General features: G+C 40.3%; 1 protein-coding gene across 2 annotated transcripts; it reads right to left on the reverse strand.

Moving 5' to 3' along the window:
* Window positions 1–1,889: 1,889 nt before the first annotated feature.
* On the reverse strand, window positions 1,890–16,870 carry Dsn1 (DSN1 component of MIS12 kinetochore complex). Of its 2 annotated transcripts, none has more exons than XM_027945238.2 (11): window positions 16,681–16,870; window positions 14,961–15,009; window positions 14,207–14,426; window positions 11,573–11,646; window positions 10,734–10,806; window positions 9,805–9,892; window positions 7,787–7,846; window positions 7,308–7,385; window positions 5,523–5,670; window positions 4,098–4,185; window positions 1,890–2,719 (listed from the first exon to the last, which is right to left on the reverse strand). In XM_027945238.2, exons 3-11 carry the CDS (start codon window positions 14,424–14,426, stop codon window positions 2,616–2,618), a joined length of 933 nt encoding a protein of 310 aa, XP_027801039.1. In that variant the 5' UTR covers window positions 14,961–15,009; window positions 16,681–16,870; the 3' UTR covers window positions 1,890–2,615. The 2 variants fall into 2 exon arrangements, with proteins under 2 accessions (XP_027801039.1, XP_027801038.1); XM_027945237.2 differs by having other exon boundaries at window positions 14,207–14,521.
* Between the last annotated feature and the right edge of the window lie 1,237 nt (window positions 16,871–18,107).

Genomic DNA, 18,107 nt, shown 5'->3' on the forward strand with positions numbered 1-18,107 from the left:
TTTAGGATAAGAGATGAGGATTCACTTCAAGCTCTGCATTCTTTCCATTATACTACTGTGCTTCTGCAGGAGTGGGTAATCAGCACCATTCTTTTCATTGTGAAGTTAGCTTTCCTTGAGGTTTATTTCTCTTCTTGTTCTACTATGGACAACTTAATCCATTCTTAAATCTTCAATAACTAGACATCTCTCTCAAGTTTTCTCTCTATTCCAGACATCTCTACTCAATTTTCCCCCTTTATGTCTGACAAGACTAGTTGAATTCTCCATTTGGTATCCCAAATTGAACTATTAGGTTTTCCATCTCATGCTCTACCCACTTGTTCAAGCCTTCATCCTCAGGAGCAAACTGATAACCAGTGTTCTAAATCTGTTACTTAATCTAATCCTTACAGTATCCCTATAATATAGATTCTGTCCTTCTCCTGACCTTACAGGTAAGAGGTTAAATAGCTTTTTCCCAATAAGATAGGAAGTGGCAGAGTTGGGTTTTAACACAAAGGCTCCATGTCTGACATGTTCCAGACACCATAAGCTGCAGACAGTTCTGCCCCATTCATTCACTGTCAACACCCAACACAAGCTGTTCTCACCTCTACTACTTCAGTAGCTTAAGTGATCTTTCATATCCACACCTTGCTTGCTTCTATTATTAGTTCTGGCCTGGCTCAGTGGTACACACCTATAATTCCAGCAACTTGGGAGGCTCCTACTTTTTTTTTTTTTTTTAATTATTATTATTATTTTGCTTTTATTTTTATTTTTTTTTTTAGTTGTAGTTGAACACAATCTCTTTATTTTATTTATTTATTTTTATGTGGTGCTGAGGATTGAACCCGGGTCCCGCCCCTGTTAGGCGAGCCCTCTACCACTGAGCCACAATCCCAGCCCGAGGCTCCTACTTTCTTGAGACATTGAGGCAGAAAGATCAGATCACAAGTCTGAGGCCAGCCTGCATAGTTTAGTGAGACCCTGTCTCAAAATAAAATTAAAAAGGCTAAGGATCTAACTTGGTGATAGAATGTTTATGTAGCATGCGCAAGGCACTAGGTTCAATTCTCAATACCATAGAAAAGAAAAAAATGCTGCTTTTGCCTAGAATACTTGCCCAGTTTAATGTCTTTAACCTTTCCAAGGTAGCTATATCATCTCTCTGTGTTCCTGGACTGGGGACATAGGTTGGTAGAGTGCTTGCCTTGTATGCACAAGGCCCTGGGTTCAATCCCCAGCACCACACACCCCCCCCCCCCAAAAAAAAAAAACCAAAAAAACACCACTCTGTGTTCCTTGTTTCCAGTACAATGCGCATGAAGGAATTTCCCTATGTTCTTTGTACTCTCCCCAGTGCCTAGAAGTGTTTAAGAAACAAACATAGGGCAAGGTGAGGAGATATCACCTCTCCCCAATGGGTGTTCAATATCTAATATTTTGACTGAATGTCTAAATGTATAGGTTTTGTCCCATTAGTGTGATGAAAATTTAAAAAAAAAATTAAAAATAAATTAGCTATTTTATTGGTAGTAAGTTCTGAGGCATATTTTCATACTACTGCTCACTTCACTTTGATAAAGAATCTTATTTTCTGGGCTGGGGTTGTGGCTCAGTGGTAGAGCACTTACCAAGCATGTTTGAGGCACTGGGTTCAATTCTCAGCACTGCATATAAATAAATAAAATAAAGGTCCATCAGTAACTAAAATATATTTTTTAAAAAATCTTATTTTCTATTAAGCATTCTTTGCCTTTAATCATTTTTAGAGACTGGGGCATAGCTCCATAGTGGAGCACACTGTTAGCATGCACAAAGCCCGTGGGCATAATGCTCAGCACTACAAAAACAATACTTTAAAAATACACTCAAAACATATATAAAGATAGGAAATTTTAAAATTATTTATAATTTTATAGTTTATTCATAAATACAAAGAACTACTGGGAAACAGGGGGTGCAGCTTGGTGGTAAAGCACACTTGCCTAGCATGCTGAGTTTGATCCCCAGCACAGAAAAAAAAAAAAAAAATTAAAAGTAGCACTTAGTTCCTCTTGCCATGAATTCAATGCTTAGTATATCAACTCAATGTTAAAAACTAAAGTGCACTCAAGACATAAAAAATGAGTAGTATTTTCTTTAAATTGGACATTTTGTGAAGTGATGTATGTATCCCCATGATGGAAACAATGCTCAATGCTCTTCTATCTAAAATCCCCTTCATAGCCACATCTTGAAAACCAACCTGACCCCTTTATGACCAGAACCCAACTTGGTCTCTAAAATGTTTCATTAAACTTGGTCCTAAAAGACTTTGGTTTCAAAAGCTGAAATCTTCATACTATGAAGGATATTCAAAAGAATGGGCCACTGGTTTTGAAGGCCATTTCAAAAAGGAAGTTTCAAACATTTTGCATATTCCTGGAAAAAAATGTGTTTCTAATTTTCTTTTGGATGCATGAATTCTATCATTCAGAAAAAAGTCAAAGTTCTCTACAGTCAGCTAGCCAGTTATCCTCCATAGCAACAGAGCTGTCCAGCTCAGGCTGCTGTGCAGCTGCCACATGCTGGGGCACTCTTCCCAATCCTCTCCTTTGAGTGTCTTCTGGCAAAAAAGCTGGGCAAGATCACTGACAAGATCCAGAGCAATGTGTGGTAGATGGTTTCTGTAGGTGAAGTTTAAGCAGTTTTCGAGCAGGTGAAGTATCTAACTGTTGCATGCTTCTCTTCTCTGCAGAGGAAATGAGACAAAACTAAATTCAATTGAATTTACATAAAGTTTATTGAAGAACTAAGGGTGTAGTTCAGTGGTGGAATACTGGCCTAGTACTCGTGAGGCCCTGGGTTTAATCCCCAGTATTGCAAAAAAAAAAAAAACCCCAAACAAACAAAAAACCAAACAAGCAAAAAAAAGTGTGAACACTGTTAGATAGTGAATGACATTACAATGACAAGGCAGTTCATGGGGATTTAATTCTCAGTCTACTGTTCTTCTGTGGAATTTACATCTAGAAATTTCCCATCAACAACCAGGTACAGGAGCACACACCTATAATCCCAACTACTGTTGAAATATGAAAGGCTGAGGAGGAGGATTGTAAGTTCAAGGATAGCCTCAACATAGTAAGGCTCAAACATAAAAAGCCAGAGGACGTGGCTGTAGCTCAGTGGCAGAGCTCTTGCCTAGCATGTGTGAGCCAGTGGGTTTGATCCTCAGCACCACATAGCAATAAATAAATAAAATAAAAGTATTGTGTCCATCTACAACTAAAAAAATAAAAAGTTGGGGGCTGGGGCTGAGTGATAGAGCGCTCGCTTGACATGCCTGAGGCACTGGGTTGGATCCTCAGCACCACATAAAAATAAAAAATAAAGGTATTGTGTCTACCTACAACTTTAAAAAAAAGTTGGGCACAGTAGTGCATGCCTATAATTCCAAGTGACTCAGGAGGTTGAGGCAGGAGAATTCAAGGCCAACCTCAGGAAATTAGCAAGACACTGTCTGGAAACAAAAATAAAAGGACTTGGGGAGTCTGTGGTTGGAGCTCAGTGGTAGAGCACTTGCTTAGCATGTGTGTGGCACTGTGTTTGATCCTCAGCACCACATAAAACTAACTAACTAAATAAAAGGTATTGTGTCCATCTACAACTAGGAAGAAATAAAAATTCAGTGTGGTGGCTCACACCTGTAATCCCAGAGGCTTGGGAGGCTAAGGCAGGGGGATTACAAGTTCAAAGCCAGCCTCAGCAATTTAGCAAGTCCCTAAGCAACTGAGTGAGAACTTGTCTCTAAATAATATATTAAAAGGGCTAAAGATAGGGCTCAGTGGTAAAGCACCCTGGGTTCAATCCCTAGTACCTAAATTTTAAAGGGTGGTGGGGGTGGTGTAGCTCAGTGGTAGAGTACCCTGGTTAAATCCCCAGTATAACCAAAAAAAGAAAGAAAGAAAGAAAGAAATTTCCCATCAACATATTATTTATTGTGGGGAGAAAAACAAATCCCCTGATATAGGTCATACCTCAGGACCACATGCTTTGTAGGGCAGTTTGCATCCTAAAGGCCATCAGATATAGAAGAACCTAAGCTCCAGTCCCCTGGAGACACTTACCAAGCTGTGCTGACACCTTCTGGAGGCACTGGGTACTTTCGTCCATAAACGTTTGCAGCTGTTTTACTGATCCTTGCAGCTCATCCATCTGCAGACAAAAGACAAGACAGAGCTGCAGAGCTCCATGGCTTCTCTGATATTCCTCCAACCTCCCTGGGAGGCTCCTGCTCAGCTTTGAGCTGCTAGTCTTTCAGCCTGGAATGCTTATGCTAGACAGTTTCTATTGACGCTTCCTGAGCCATTCCCTACTTTTCTCCAGCCTGCTCTGTGCCTTCCCAGGCTGACCCCTATGACCACTACCAACAGGTCTGAGGCTGACACCTATGATCTCTACCAAAAGGTGCCACATCCTCTAGTTTCTGGTTGGGTATAGTTAGTTATAAGGGAGCCCTAGTAGGAGGGAGCTCAATGAAGCCAGGGTATTTATTACCCAGGATTGTTCCCAGAAAGGTCATCTTGAGTTGGCTGAATCCCTCCAGCCTTGAGGTCATAGCTCTCTCAAAGTATGTGTTGTCCTCTCCTCAGATGCCACAGTAACTGTTCCTCCCTTCAGGCCAATAGGTAGGATGAGCTCAGCTACCTCTAAGCTACAGGTTACTCCACTAACCCTTGTGGTTCTGTGGTACCCACATCTTTATCCATAGTTGCACTGAAATAAGGTTTTGGAAATTCCTCAAACTACCTTATTTCAAATGCCCATCTGCTTCCTGTTGATACTAGGACTGAAAAAACACTGTTCTCCCAAATGTCCTCATGGCTCACTTTCTCATTCCTTCAAGTTTCTGTTAAACTGGCACCTTGGTGGGGCCTTTGATAAGTGCTTTATGTAAAAAACAACCTGAAACCCTTTCTGTACTCTCTATCACCCTTACCCTGCTTTATTAGCACTTACCCATATATTTACTTTTTATTATTATTTTTTTAAATTGTCTATGGTGCTAGGGATGGAACCCAGGGCCTTGTGTCTACAAGGCAAGCACTCTACCAACTGAACTATATCCCCAGCCCTCTATATTTATTTCCAAGGATGATGCTATAGTTGGATTTTGAATGTCCCCCAAAGGCTCATATGTTAAAGCCTTGGTCACCAGCTTGTGGTGCTACTGGGAGATAGTGGACGTAGGGGAGGGAGCTTGAAGGGATACTGGGTGTGTGCCCTTGAAGGGTTACTGGGACCCAGGCCCCTTCCTCTTTCACTTCCCAGCCACCACAATGTAAGCAGCCTTCTCTGTCATGTGTTCCACCACGGTGTACTGTGCCACAACAGGCCCAAAACAATAGGGCCATGCAACCATGGCCTGAAATGTTCAAAACTGAGTCAAACTAAATCTTTCCTTCTTGTAAGTTGATTATTTTCAGGGATTTTGTCACAGCGATGGAAAGCAAAGCTGGAAAGCTCAACCAAGTAAGACTGAGCCAACTCACCACCAGCTCCATATGATCAAATACTTTGTTTTGGTTCTGTAATATTTTCTGATAGTCAGGTTTTGTGTTAAGAACTTCACTCTGAGAAGACCCAAGATATGTTGTAGGTTCTACTTTGACTTCAGTAATTTTGGTTTCAGCTGATTCTCTAAAACAACAAAAAAAGAAAAGATTTTCAAGGAATTTTATAGTCACTTTCTGGAAAAGATATCAAAGATTATTTCTGAAAAAACCTCCCACAAGGTCAAATCAATATTTTTCTACCCTACTCTAGGTATGGGATCTCTCTCTCTCTCTTTTTTTGGTAGTAGCAACTGAACCCAGAGGCATTCTACCCCTGCGCTACATCCCAGTCCATTCATTCATTCATTTATTGTTTTGAGGGTCTCACTAAGTTATTTAGGCTGGCTTCAAACTTGTTATTCTCTTGCCTCAGGCTCCTGAACAGCTAGGAGTACAAGTGTGTGCCACCATGCCCAGATCTCCTTTTTCTTTTGCAGTAGTGGGATCAAACCCAGGGCCTTGCACACGGTTAGCCAAATACTCCACACTGAGCTCCACTGCCAGCTTCTGGTACAGGCTATCTTCACAAGGGGCTCTGAAACAACTGTCCTGTATTAAAGTTTTTATACCACTAGACTCTGAGAAATGCTAAAAGTTTTAGGTCGGTTAACTCCACTGAACAGTAAGTATGTACATGAACAAAAAGGGCTATCATTGGAGTAAAGGGAAGCCAAAGTCTGCTACCCTAAAGTCAATGTTTATAACATTTACCAAAAAAAAAAAATGCTGATCTACCTTGAGTTCATGAAAACTGATGGAAACCTTTTCAAAACTATCACTACAATTTACTCAATGCTTTGTAGGTGCCAAATGTTGCTAGTCACTTTCCATTTAACATAACAACCCAATGAGAGGTAATATCCCTGTTTTCAAATGAGGAACCACAGACTCCAAGAGAATGATCTGCCTGAGGTCACAAAATTAAGTAGTCAGACTGCTTCTAGAAGCATTTCTCTTAAACTATAAACTTTGCCACAAAAGTTTTTATTCTGAAACTGCCATCTTATATAGAGTCTATCCTCAGAAATAGAATAGGTTTGGGGTAAATAAAGTAACTGATAACCCCCACTCCTTGGATTATAAAAGTTTTTCAAACCATTTTCCTCAAAGCCCCTCTCTACTGAGAGGCCACTTTTGCAATTATAGAGTCTTGGCTAACATTTTATAATTGGCTTTCTAGCTAACACTACTGGAGGGGGGAAAAAAAAAAGCTTAAACTTACTTGTTTAGATGCTCAATTAAATAAAAATTCAGCACTTTCCCACTTTCAAGATCCAGACAAAGATCTGGATCTTTCTTTCCTCCTCTATCACTCCCCTTGCATGTTTCTGTGTCTCCATGAAAGCCCTTCAGGATGCATACCTGCATCTCAAAGTCCATGTGCTCACTCAGGTCTCTTGACTACTGTACTTGGCCCAGACCCAGGTGGACAGGTGCAAAGCAGAGATGTGCCTGTCTCCCTAAGGATGTGAAACCACAGCCAAAGGCACAGGACAGAGGCAATTCTGATCTGAGACTAAAAATAGTGATGCCAACTTTTCCTTCCTTCTCTGCCACACTCTGCTTATGTCAGAGAGTACTAATACACACTTTTACAGAGTTTTGATGTGTTCACTGAACTGTGAGAAAGGATTCACCATTCAATTTGTGCTAAAAGAACTGAAATAAATGCAAATCAAATTCCACAAGGTAAAAAGATAGCTTCCTGTTTACAGATCTAACCTGGACATGGCTTCTGGTAGTACTGCTTTCTGGTAGTGCAGCAAAAGCTGATCCCAAGTCTGACTTTCTAAAGAAAATCTACAGAATCGGGGAGAAAAAAAAATCTGTTAATTTTGATCATCTCATTCATAATCACTCAGGGCAACAATAAGTACCTTAGGAATATAATCTGGTTATAAAATGTGAATAAAAAAGTCATTAAAGGATTAGAAAGCTAAACTGATCAGAGGATATTAATTTAATCAAATAAAACAAGAGTTCTTAAAATGAAATTAACATCCTTATATTCCCCAGACTCCTTCCTATGAAATTAGCCATCAGTAGAGCCATAAACTTTTCAATATGCAGCCTTTTAATTTTTATTGTTGATATATTAGTACTGAGCACCATGTTTACAATTCATTTTCCCCAGGTTTATATTCCCCAGATGAAGAATTAATTTAGACTTTCCTAAATAAGGTTCACTCATTTTCACTTACTTTGTTATATACTCCTTCATCTCAGCCACTGACTTCTCCAGAGACAAATCTGATGCTTTTCTGGAATACAGATAGGATTATGAGATTAACATGAATCTTTCAAGAAATACTTGTTTTTAATATGATGTCCTATATAATTTCTTTGCAGTGCTGGGGATTGAACACAGGGCTTTACACTTGCTAGGCAAGCACTCTACCCCTAAGCTACATCCCCAGTCCCTACATAATTTTAGTGGCATAAAAACATTCCTAACTTTTTATCTTTCACCAAATATTTGTTTTTGGACTTATATCTCACTGGTGTGTGTGTGTGTGTGTGTGTGTGTTTACGGTACTGGGATTGAACCTGGGGGCTTTCTACCATGAGCTTCATCCCTAGTCCCTTTTTAAACTTTTTTATGAGACAGGATCTCACTAAATTGCCAAAGCTGGCCTGAAACTTGCAATCCTTTTGCCTTAGCTTCTGAGTTGCTGGGATTATAGGCATGCACCACCATGCCTGGATCTGTCTCACTTTTGTCTCTTTATATTCCATTTTTCTCATCCATTCCAATTCACACCATGGCCAAATTAACTTTTCTAAAAATAGTCCTTTAATTTTTTTGCCTTGCTTAAAAACTCTGTGATTAGCTGGGTTCAGACGTAACTACAGGCGGCATATATCTGTTTTTGTTTATTAATTTTTATGTTGTGCTGAGGATCGAACCTAGTGCCTCACATGTGGAAATCAAGTGCTCTGCCACTGAGCCACAACCCTAGCCCCAGGTTTAGCCACAACCCTAGCCCCAGACTATAGGTGGCATATACCTATAATCCCAACAACTTGGTAGGCCGAGGCAGGAGGATCACAAATTTCAGGCGAGCCTAGGCTTAATCCCCAGTATCATATTTGAACCTCTGTGACTACACAGCTTACAGAAGAAAAGCCTGAACTCTTGAAATTGGCACTTAGGGTTATCTATGTTTTGGCTCCACCCAATTCATCAATTTTGATTCCTACTGTTATTCAATGGCTCAGCTCAGTTGATTAATTCTAACAGAAAGAAAGCAGGCACTAAAAATGCCAAAATATTGTAGGTGCTCTTGGTACTCTGCCTGGCAAAGACAATTAGTAGTACCACCATTCCTGTGTTTCTACCTAGGCCTGGGAAACTGATGAGATGCAGTAGCCTGTGCTTAAATATATTAAAAGAGATGCTGTGTTGAGCTAAAATATCTTTCATTTCCTGATTAGAAATGTCAATCCTAAGGACCTATGGAAAAGTAGACCTTCATGAAATCCAAACTTAAAGTTCATGATGTAAGTCTAAGTGTTTGGCTTGTTGCAGAGCACAGTTAGCAGGTTGGGGATAACCTTGAACCTGAAGAACTACCAATTTTGGAGGTGGAATTTTTAAATTTATGCTAATATTCTTGCTTGTCAAGATCCAAAGAACATGATTTTCTTTCATCTCACCTGACTAGCAAAGATCTGAATTGAGCTTTTTTCATCTTTCCATGGCTGGTTCCTACTCATCATTCAGTCTTACATGTTTTAGTCCAGAGGTCAAATCATTAGAGAATTTCTCTGAACATTCTACCTTAAGTTGCTCACATCCTAAAGTCATATATTTTTTAATTTTCTTTTTTTTATATTTATTTTTTAGTTGTAATTGGACACAATACACTTATTTTATTTATTTATTTTTATGTGGTGCTGAGGATTGAACCCAGGGCCTTGCACATGCTAGGCGAGCGCTCTACTGCTGAGCCACAACCCCAGCCCCAATATTTTTTAACTTTCTTGATCATCACTATCTGAAATCACATTTTCTCTGTATTTGACTGTCTCCTTTATTACCATGTATGATTAAAAGATTATTGTTAGGCTTATTTATCATTGTATCCCCAATACTTGAAAGATCCTGATACATACGAAAATGCTATATAAATGTTTGTTGAAAGAATAAACAACTGTTTAATAATAATGAAAAGTCCTAATTCAGTTATAATTTAGGACAGAGGGGAATTGCTCTTACTCTTTTGAATCTTCAAAACATTTTTGTAGAGTTCCATCACTTTCCAGTCTGTCTGCAAAATGTTTCAACTCCTCAGAAAGAGAAGATGCTAGAGAGAGTAAAATAATGTCATAAAATAGAAAGAATATAAATTTTCACAATGAGCTAACAAAGATACTTAAGGTGTTCTTAGGTCTAGAAAACACCTTCTAGTGTTCTGTTACATTCTGGCCCTCTCATTCACTCAAAAAAGTGGTCCAAGTATGCAGAAAAATGTTGTTTATTTTCTCTACTATATATAGAAAAAATGGAAGATAACTTCTTCATGTCATTTTTAAGTGGTTTTATACTTGACTAGTGAAAAAGGAGTTAAACAGGTATATAAGTACTGATAACTTCATTTTTTTCAAGAGAAATGAACTCCTGGCACTAGAAGGAAAAGCATTACAGAAGTCAGGAAATAGGCAAGAGTGTAATGAGAGATAATGATGGCAAATAAAAAAATACATGCACACAGGGAGAGGTGGCACATGCTTATCTACAATCCCAATGACTTGAAAGGCTAAGGCAGGAAGATCCCAAATTTGAGGCCCTCCCAACAACTTAGTGAGACCCTGTCTCAAAATAAAAAATAAAAAGGGTTGGAGATATGGCTCAGTGGTTAAGCTACCCTGGGTTCAATCCAAAAAAAACAAACAAACAAAAAAAATGTGCTCAAGGTAAAAACAGGTCTCTGCTAGACTTGAAAGAGCCTACTGTAACACTCAGGTGAAGAATGTGAAAGGGAAATGTTAATTATCCATCAAGCTAACCCAGATGTGTCTGCTCTAATTATGGTACAATTCTGAGATAAACAATCTCTGCTGACAAGTAAATCTGAGTATTTTCTAGGTCTTTTTAAAAATGAAGTACCAGGTTCAAAGCTCACTCATCTATTCTTAGTAACTTACCTTTTGCTCTAAAACTTTCAAGACTGAAGCCTTTAGTGTTCCTTAGGAAAGGTTCAAGTTTCTGTACCGAGAACTAAAAAAGAAAAGTTTTTTTCAGTACAACAACAAAAAAATTTCCAGGCCAGTCCTATAGCTTTGTAATGTTTAATAAATATAAATTAAATATGATTTAATTTTTTTTCACCTAAGACTTTTCATATAAACAGAATAAATCAGGAATAAAACACTTTGTTGCTCAGACTACACATTTTAACTCAGAAAAAAAAAATGTCATTTAATTCACACAAATTATTTGCTTCTCTAAACTGCCATAAGCACCAGTGAGCCATAGCATAAACAATATAATTAGGGGCTGAGGTTGTGGCTCAGAGGAAGAGTGCTCGCTTAGCATGCTTGAGGCACTGGGTTCAATCCTCAGCACCACATAAAAATAAAATAAAGGTATTATGTCCACCTACAACTAAAAAATAAATATTAACTATATGACATATATCATATATTGGTTTAGCATGTAATCATACCTCCAATGTTTGTAATGAAACTTCAATTTTTACCTCTACCCACTTTAAATTCCCATCACTTGCGGTCAATGGGCAAAAGATACTGTACTGGGGAAATCTGTTAGCTGCTCAGTTAGTACAGCAGCAACAATGAGACTAGTAGAGAATTTGGTCCAAAAAGAACATGCTGCTGGGGTTAAATCTGGCTTTTACATTAATCTCAACCTGAAGAAAACATCTTTTAATCAGTTCATCGAGTACTAATATCTCTGAAGTTGGAACAATAACAGTTGAAACAACAAAAAAGTTGAAAGCATTTCCCAATCCCAAGAATCTCACCTGAAAACTTGAAAGCAGGAGAGCACCAAGCCGTTTGCTTTCTGCTAAGTCAACACTGATGGACCTGCTGAGCTCTAAGATAAAATATCACCACATTTAAGGAAATGCATACTTACACAGCCAGCAAAGTAAACAAAATAAAATTTTCCTCCCTTGATGCAATCCAACTTAAAGCAAGAAGGAGCCTTCTCTGATTAAAGGGAGAATTCTAATTCTTCCAGAATCCCAGAGGAAAATCCAAATTTCCTATTTGTATATCCAAACTTAAAAAAAGTTATAAGAATCTTTCTTAGGTATTACATTAAACTTTTATTTTGTTAAACAAGGTAGATATAAAATAACTTTTTATAATTCATATTACCAAAGAAAGCAGATGAGAACCTTTGAGCATTTTTATATGACAGGCACTGCAAGGTGCTTTAAAGACATTAAGAGTCTTCTTATAAATTCCACAAGCTCTCCATTTTAGAAATGGGGAAACTGAAGTGATTTGTCTGAAATCAGAGACTGGAGGAGTCATGATTCAAACCCAAATCTATCACCAAAATCAGTGTTTTACCTACTAAATACCATGCTGCCTCCCTAAAATGACCTACTCAACATGAAGAGCTAACACCTACTGAACACTTGCTATATAAAAAACATTTTATTAAATGCTATGTACACCTCATTAAACTTAGAGGCAAGTATCTTATCAATTCCATCTAATGAAAGATAATGCTAAGGAACAAAGCTGGGTAACAGATAATTTACTCAAGGTCACATAGTGAGTTATGAGACCACACTGACTGGACACTTTCCATAATTATGCCATTGATTCCTCAACTGCAAAATATAGATATTGTTAATTTTAATTATTTCCATTTAAAAATAATTATATAGAGCTGGGGATATAGCTCAGTTGGTAGAGTGCTTGCCTTGCATGTATAAGGCCCTGGGTTCAATCCCCAGCACCACACACACACACAAAAAAAATCAAAACAATTATATAGCTGAGTGTGGTGGTGCACACCTGTAATCCCAGTGATTCAGGAGGCTGAGGCAGGAGGATTGAAAGTTGAAGGCCAGCCTCAGCAACTTAGCAGGACCCTGTCTCAAAATTTAAAAAAAACACTGAGGATGTAGCCCAGTGGTAAAGTGCCCCTGGGTTCAAGTCCCAGTACAAAAATAAAACAAAACAATTTATATAGCCAAGGATGTCTGCTTTGAGAATTATGAGAGCTACATGTCTTTTTGCCCTCCAGCTTTAGCTTGCCATTTTTTAAAATTCTCAAGACTCCTCTCTTGATTCTTACTGTTGTTAGTCAAGAAAAATAGGATTCTTTCTGCCTGTAACCAAGGAAACCTGGCAGGTGGCCAGGAACAACCAGAAAATAAGCAATTTTATTACATTGGTGATTTCCTGTTACACAGAGTTTTAAGTCTAAAAATGCTCTGGAATTAAATGAAGTTAGGGGTAATCCTAAGGAACTACTAATGTTTTCTTGGCACATCTAGGGAATAAAGTACATGGGCATTGAATTGGCAGCAATTTTCTGATGTGTTAAATGGCTGTTTTTATCCAGTTTCCTTCTATACATCAGACCACTTGGATGGTAGTTATCTTTATTTATTTATTTATTTTTTTGCTGTACTGGGAATTGAACCCAGGATGCTCTACCACTTAGCTACATTCCTACCCTTTACTTATTATTTTGAGACAGAGTTTCACTAAGTTGCCAAGGATGGCCTCAAACTTGCCATCCTCCTGCCTTGGCTGAGATTTTAAGTGTGCCACCACGCCTGGCTGGATGGTGATATCTTAAAGTAATTATAATAGCTTAACATTTGAGATATTACTCCGTTCCAAGTACATGTGTACTATGTTATACATCAACTCATTTAGTTTTCATACAGCCCTGTAAGATAGGTATTATTTCACTCCCAGTTTACTGGCAAGGACCTTAAGGCAAAGGAGGTTAAGTAATTTGCTCAATTCCATACTAGATTTTCCATATTATATTCTATATTTTGATGCTCAGATATAAATTCACACAAAACAACATTCAAATATGGTATTCTTAAGAACTACATTTTCATTCATTCTTTTCTTTTTTGGTGTAGGGGATTGAGCCCAACACCTCATGCTCCTTAGCGAACACTTCACCACTGAGCTACACCTCAGTCCAGTCTAGATATTTTTATGTGTATCTTCACTTTTGAGTTTTTTCCTAGTTATAAAGGCTAAAATCAGGTATTAACCCATCCAACTTCTGTTCCACTTTAGGTATGAGGCGAAAGCTACTGGAAAACCTCTTTAATGTCTATCATCTGAGCAGGGGATAAGTGTTGAATAATTAGCAATCAATCAGAATATGTACATGATGGCTCATATGACATAAACATCAATAATACTGAATATTTAATAGGTCTGACATCAGAATTTATAAACATAGAACATCCTTACACAGTAGGTATTATTGTTTCCATTTTATAGGTGAGGAACTGAGGCTCAAAAAGGTGAAGTGATTTGCTCAAAGTCACATAGCTAAAAAGAAGCAAAGTCAAGTCTATTCTGTTATACTTTGTCATTCCTGTCCTTCCTCACTGCCTCTTATCTGAGCTGGAACCTGTTTTATGTACATAGCACCCCACCTGTGATGCCCTGATGGAAGGGAGGCAGTGACTTCCGTCGGTTTATTTCATTCATACTTGCTCGACGCCAGGACTGTCTCCTGTCTCCATGATGGACAGACTGTTCTTGAGTGGACAAATGAAGGGACCTCAACTGAAGTCCTTCCTGGTGGCTGACATCAGAACTTTCCCCTTTTTCTGGGCTAGAGCCAAGGTGAATTCTTTCCTTTGCTTGAGTCATCTCCAAGGAGACAGATGATTTAGTAAACACTTCCACAGGGTTGAAACTTGATTGCAATTGATGATCATGTATCTTAGACGTCACTGGATTCTCTTCTAGCATTTGTTATAAAAAAGTCAAAATACAAAATCAAACCCACCACAACTAAGTATATGAGCAAAAAGATGGAAAAAGAAAACCTGCCCCTACACAGAGGCATACGCCTGTGGTCCCAACTATTTGAGCAGCTATTTGGGAGCCTGAGGCAGGAGGATCAACTGAGCCCAGGAGTTTGGGCCAGCCTGAGCACAGCAAGATGCAAGAAGATGAAAGAAGAGGGAAGAGGGAGGAGGAGGAAGAGAAAAAGGAGAAGAAGGGGGTGTGTGTGGAGAAAAGAGAAGGAGGAAAATGCACTCAGATCATGGAAACACTGAGGAAGCATTTCTGCAAATACATGAATGTGACAATAAATCAACCACTATCCAGGAAACAATTAGGTAATAGCTCAGAAGCCTGAACTCAAGGCAAGAGGCCTTGGACTTTCGCAATACTCACCTTTTATGATGTCTGATTCAGTCACTGAAGTCATCCTAGGTAGAAAACTCTGAAAACAGGAAAACAAAGTGATCTGTTCCTTTACATTTCAGGTCTAGTGTCACTGGAGCTTTTCTACCCTAGAATAGACCTGTGCTTCCCATCCTCTCTGAATTGCCTTCACCCACCTCCTATACAGAGTATAAAGAATAGGTCATTGCTCTCTGTTCTGAACTTCTACAGAATTTATTGCTAGAAATACACATATTTCCCTATCTTCCACTAGCTAAAACTTTGTTTAAGTAGTCCCTAATTCCTTAATTCAGTTGATGGCATTAGGACCTACTTGGTCTTCCAAACTAGAAAAACCACATTATCCTTTATTCCTTACTCTTAGCTTTCCAAAAGGCATATCAGTTCTACCAGGTCTCTAAATCTTTCCTCCATTGCCACCATTACTAGTTTAGTTTTTCAAAAATTTTTAGTTGTAGATGGACACAATATCCTTTTTAAAATATATTTTTTATTTGTAGGTGGACACAATACCTTTATCTTACGTGGTACTGAGGATCAAACCCAGTACTTCACATGTGCTAGGCAAGCGATCTACTACTGATCCACAATCCCAGCCCCACAACATCTTTTTTATTTATTTTTATGTGGTGCTGAAGATCAAACCCATATGCTAGGCAAGTGCTCTACCACTGAGCAACAACCCCAGTCCCTACTAGTTTAAGTCTCACAATTTCTGCTCTCTCGCCGCCTCATTATCAGTTTCTTCACTGTTTTTTTCTGCATTCAACACTGCTCCAGTGCAATCCATTCTTTAAAAACAACTGCAGAAAATTTTCCCACCTTGCATTCAATAACTTTCAATAAGCTAGTCTCAGCTTAACCAGTTGGGATCTCTGTGATACCCTTTCCCTGTAGCACTTTTGAATCTTTGCACATATCCGTCCTTTCTGTATAACATTCATCCTTCCCAACCTCACTTAAATATAAAGCCACTTCTACTGTGAGATTTGGTAGCCACATCCCCTGGTCTCTAGTCCTGGCTGTAAAGTTTGTTAACATATCTGTCTCCCCGGTGTCTGTCACAGACAACTGACTTAAAAAGAGGGCAGGGATACAGCTGAGAGAACATCTCTTCATCGTTCATGCTACTAGCAGCCATCTGGATGTGGAGGTGCTTGGTAAAGAGAAATGAACAGATGCCGAGAGACAACGTGGGAAAGGCAACACAATAAAGAAGGGTCCTTCAAAATCGAAATCCTCACCCTCCTTATGACTTATCACACAGACCAAGCTAGGACAATAGCACCAATTTGTCACCTAAGCGCTTCCGATCCGTTAGGACCTGTGCCATGTAAGCGCTTTACTCACTTCATGGTCCCGCTTCATCCCTTCCCCAACTTTCGGTGCTAGTACACACTCCACTTTGGAGAGTGGGGAACGAAGGTTCGGAGGGGGCGGAAAGCCTGCCCCAGCTCGTCCCGCAGCCAGCCCCTGCGCGCCCCCCGGTCTCCTTTTTTATGTGTATCTTCACTTTTGAGTCCATATTTCAGGACTCTAGGCCTCGGCCCTGCCCGAGCGGGAGGCGCACCCGCCCTCGGGTTTCTTTACTTCCAGAGAAGGTCGCCGCGCCCGGAGGCTCCCAGTCTCGAGCAGCGACAGCGGTGGGCTGGCTGCACACAGAGGCTGGGAAGGGGATAAGCAGGGGAGAGGTGTGCGACTTCCTGACCTCGGTGCGACGCCCATGCAGCTCGGAGCCTCCGTTCCTGAAACACCGGCCACGGGTTACTCAGTCCGCGGCCCTCTCTCAGCCCTGGACCCCCGAGCCACTGAGGCGGGTCTTCTCAGGTGCACCTCCGCGCGCGGTCCGCAGTCAACGTCACGGCTACCACTTCCGAAGCTCCCGCCAACCAACGGCGCATGCGCGGCCGACAGGCTCTCGCGCGCAGGGAACGCCCTTCTGCGGCTTAGCGCATGCGTGCTGCGGCGTCGACGTTGTTGCCCGCCCGCCCTGTCCAAGTCCTTCCTTTCTGTTCCGACTGCTTACGTCACCACATCACCATCTCTCCAGGTGACACGCTCTGGAGTTCCCTCGTAGACGTTCCAGTTTAAGGTGTCCTTTTTGCGTCCGACCGTCCCAGAACCCTTCTTTGATGGGGAAACAGGTCCAGATAGATACTTGAGGAAGGCAGGCAGCGCATGAGAGAGCATCAGTTGTCATGTGCTCGTCGCTAGGCCATGGTCTCCCCTCCTTTTTTTTTTTTTTTTTTTTAAAGCATTCTTTTTTTTTTAACCTTTATTTTATGTATTTTTGTGTGGTGCTGAGAGTCTAACCCAGTGCCTCACACCACTGAGCCACAACCCCCCCAATCCCCCCTCTCTTTATCCCCTATCTCCAAAAGCTCTCTCTCCAGGGAGAATTGGAGCTCTGAGCTTGGTTTGCCCCAGCCTATCCCGCTCCTGTTCTTGGGGCCCCTTCAAGTACTTGGCAAAGTTGGAGAACTCTTCTTTTCACCCCCATCCCAGGCTACCCCTCCCCAAACCCCTTCCAACTCTTCTGCCCACCTGGTGAGATGTCTTCTTTGTTCAAGCTGTGCTTTTTGTGTTGGAAGCCATTCCTTGCTCTTCCTAGCAAAATTCCCCAATTTTAAGCCTCTAAAGAACCATCTCTCTCAGAGCCTTCTCTGTGCTCCAGATGTCCCTTCTGCGCTCCAGGATCCCAACCAGTGTCTGCTCCACTATCCCTGTTGGTCTGGGAGGCTCCAGAAAGCAGGCTGCTTCCTCAGCACCCAATGTAGTGCCATCAAAATGTCCCCTTTGATGAATGCAGTCCTTTCTTTTAGCTCTAAAACCTGCAAATGTTGAATTAAGAGCAGTTCACAAGGCCTGAAAAAGGAGTGGGTAAAGGCAACAGTAGCATAACTGGCCATCCTTCCATAGCAGGTGTGGCCATTAGTCAATGGTCTAAGAACAGAACTCAGTGGAACCAACCAGGACAGGCCATCCTGGGACATACTGAGAATACTGCCTCATGGAATCCAGAGCCAGAACATCCTCTATGTCTTTTCTCTGCTCAGAATTCTCCCATGGCTCCCTTCTGTCCACAGGATGTATAAAAATCCTTTCTCTATAAAGGCACTGTGTGATCTGACGCAG

This window comes from Marmota flaviventris, chromosome 2 (assembly GCF_047511675.1).
Source record: "Marmota flaviventris isolate mMarFla1 chromosome 2, mMarFla1.hap1, whole genome shotgun sequence".
Classification (NCBI taxonomy): domain Eukaryota; kingdom Metazoa; phylum Chordata; class Mammalia; order Rodentia; family Sciuridae; genus Marmota; species Marmota flaviventris.

Coding starts and splice junctions, on each gene's coding strand:
- Dsn1 (XM_027945237.2), bottom strand. CDS start 14,994: ATGACTTCAGTGACTGAATCAGACATCATAAAAG. Junction 7,847..9,804: donor TGTTTTGAAGATTCAAAAGA/GTAAGAGCAATT, acceptor TCTGTATTCCAG/AAAAGCATCAGATTTGTCTC. Junction 7,386..7,786: donor ATGAAGGAGTATATAACAAA/GTAAGTGAAAAT, acceptor CCGATTCTGTAG/ATTTTCTTTAGAAAGTCAGA.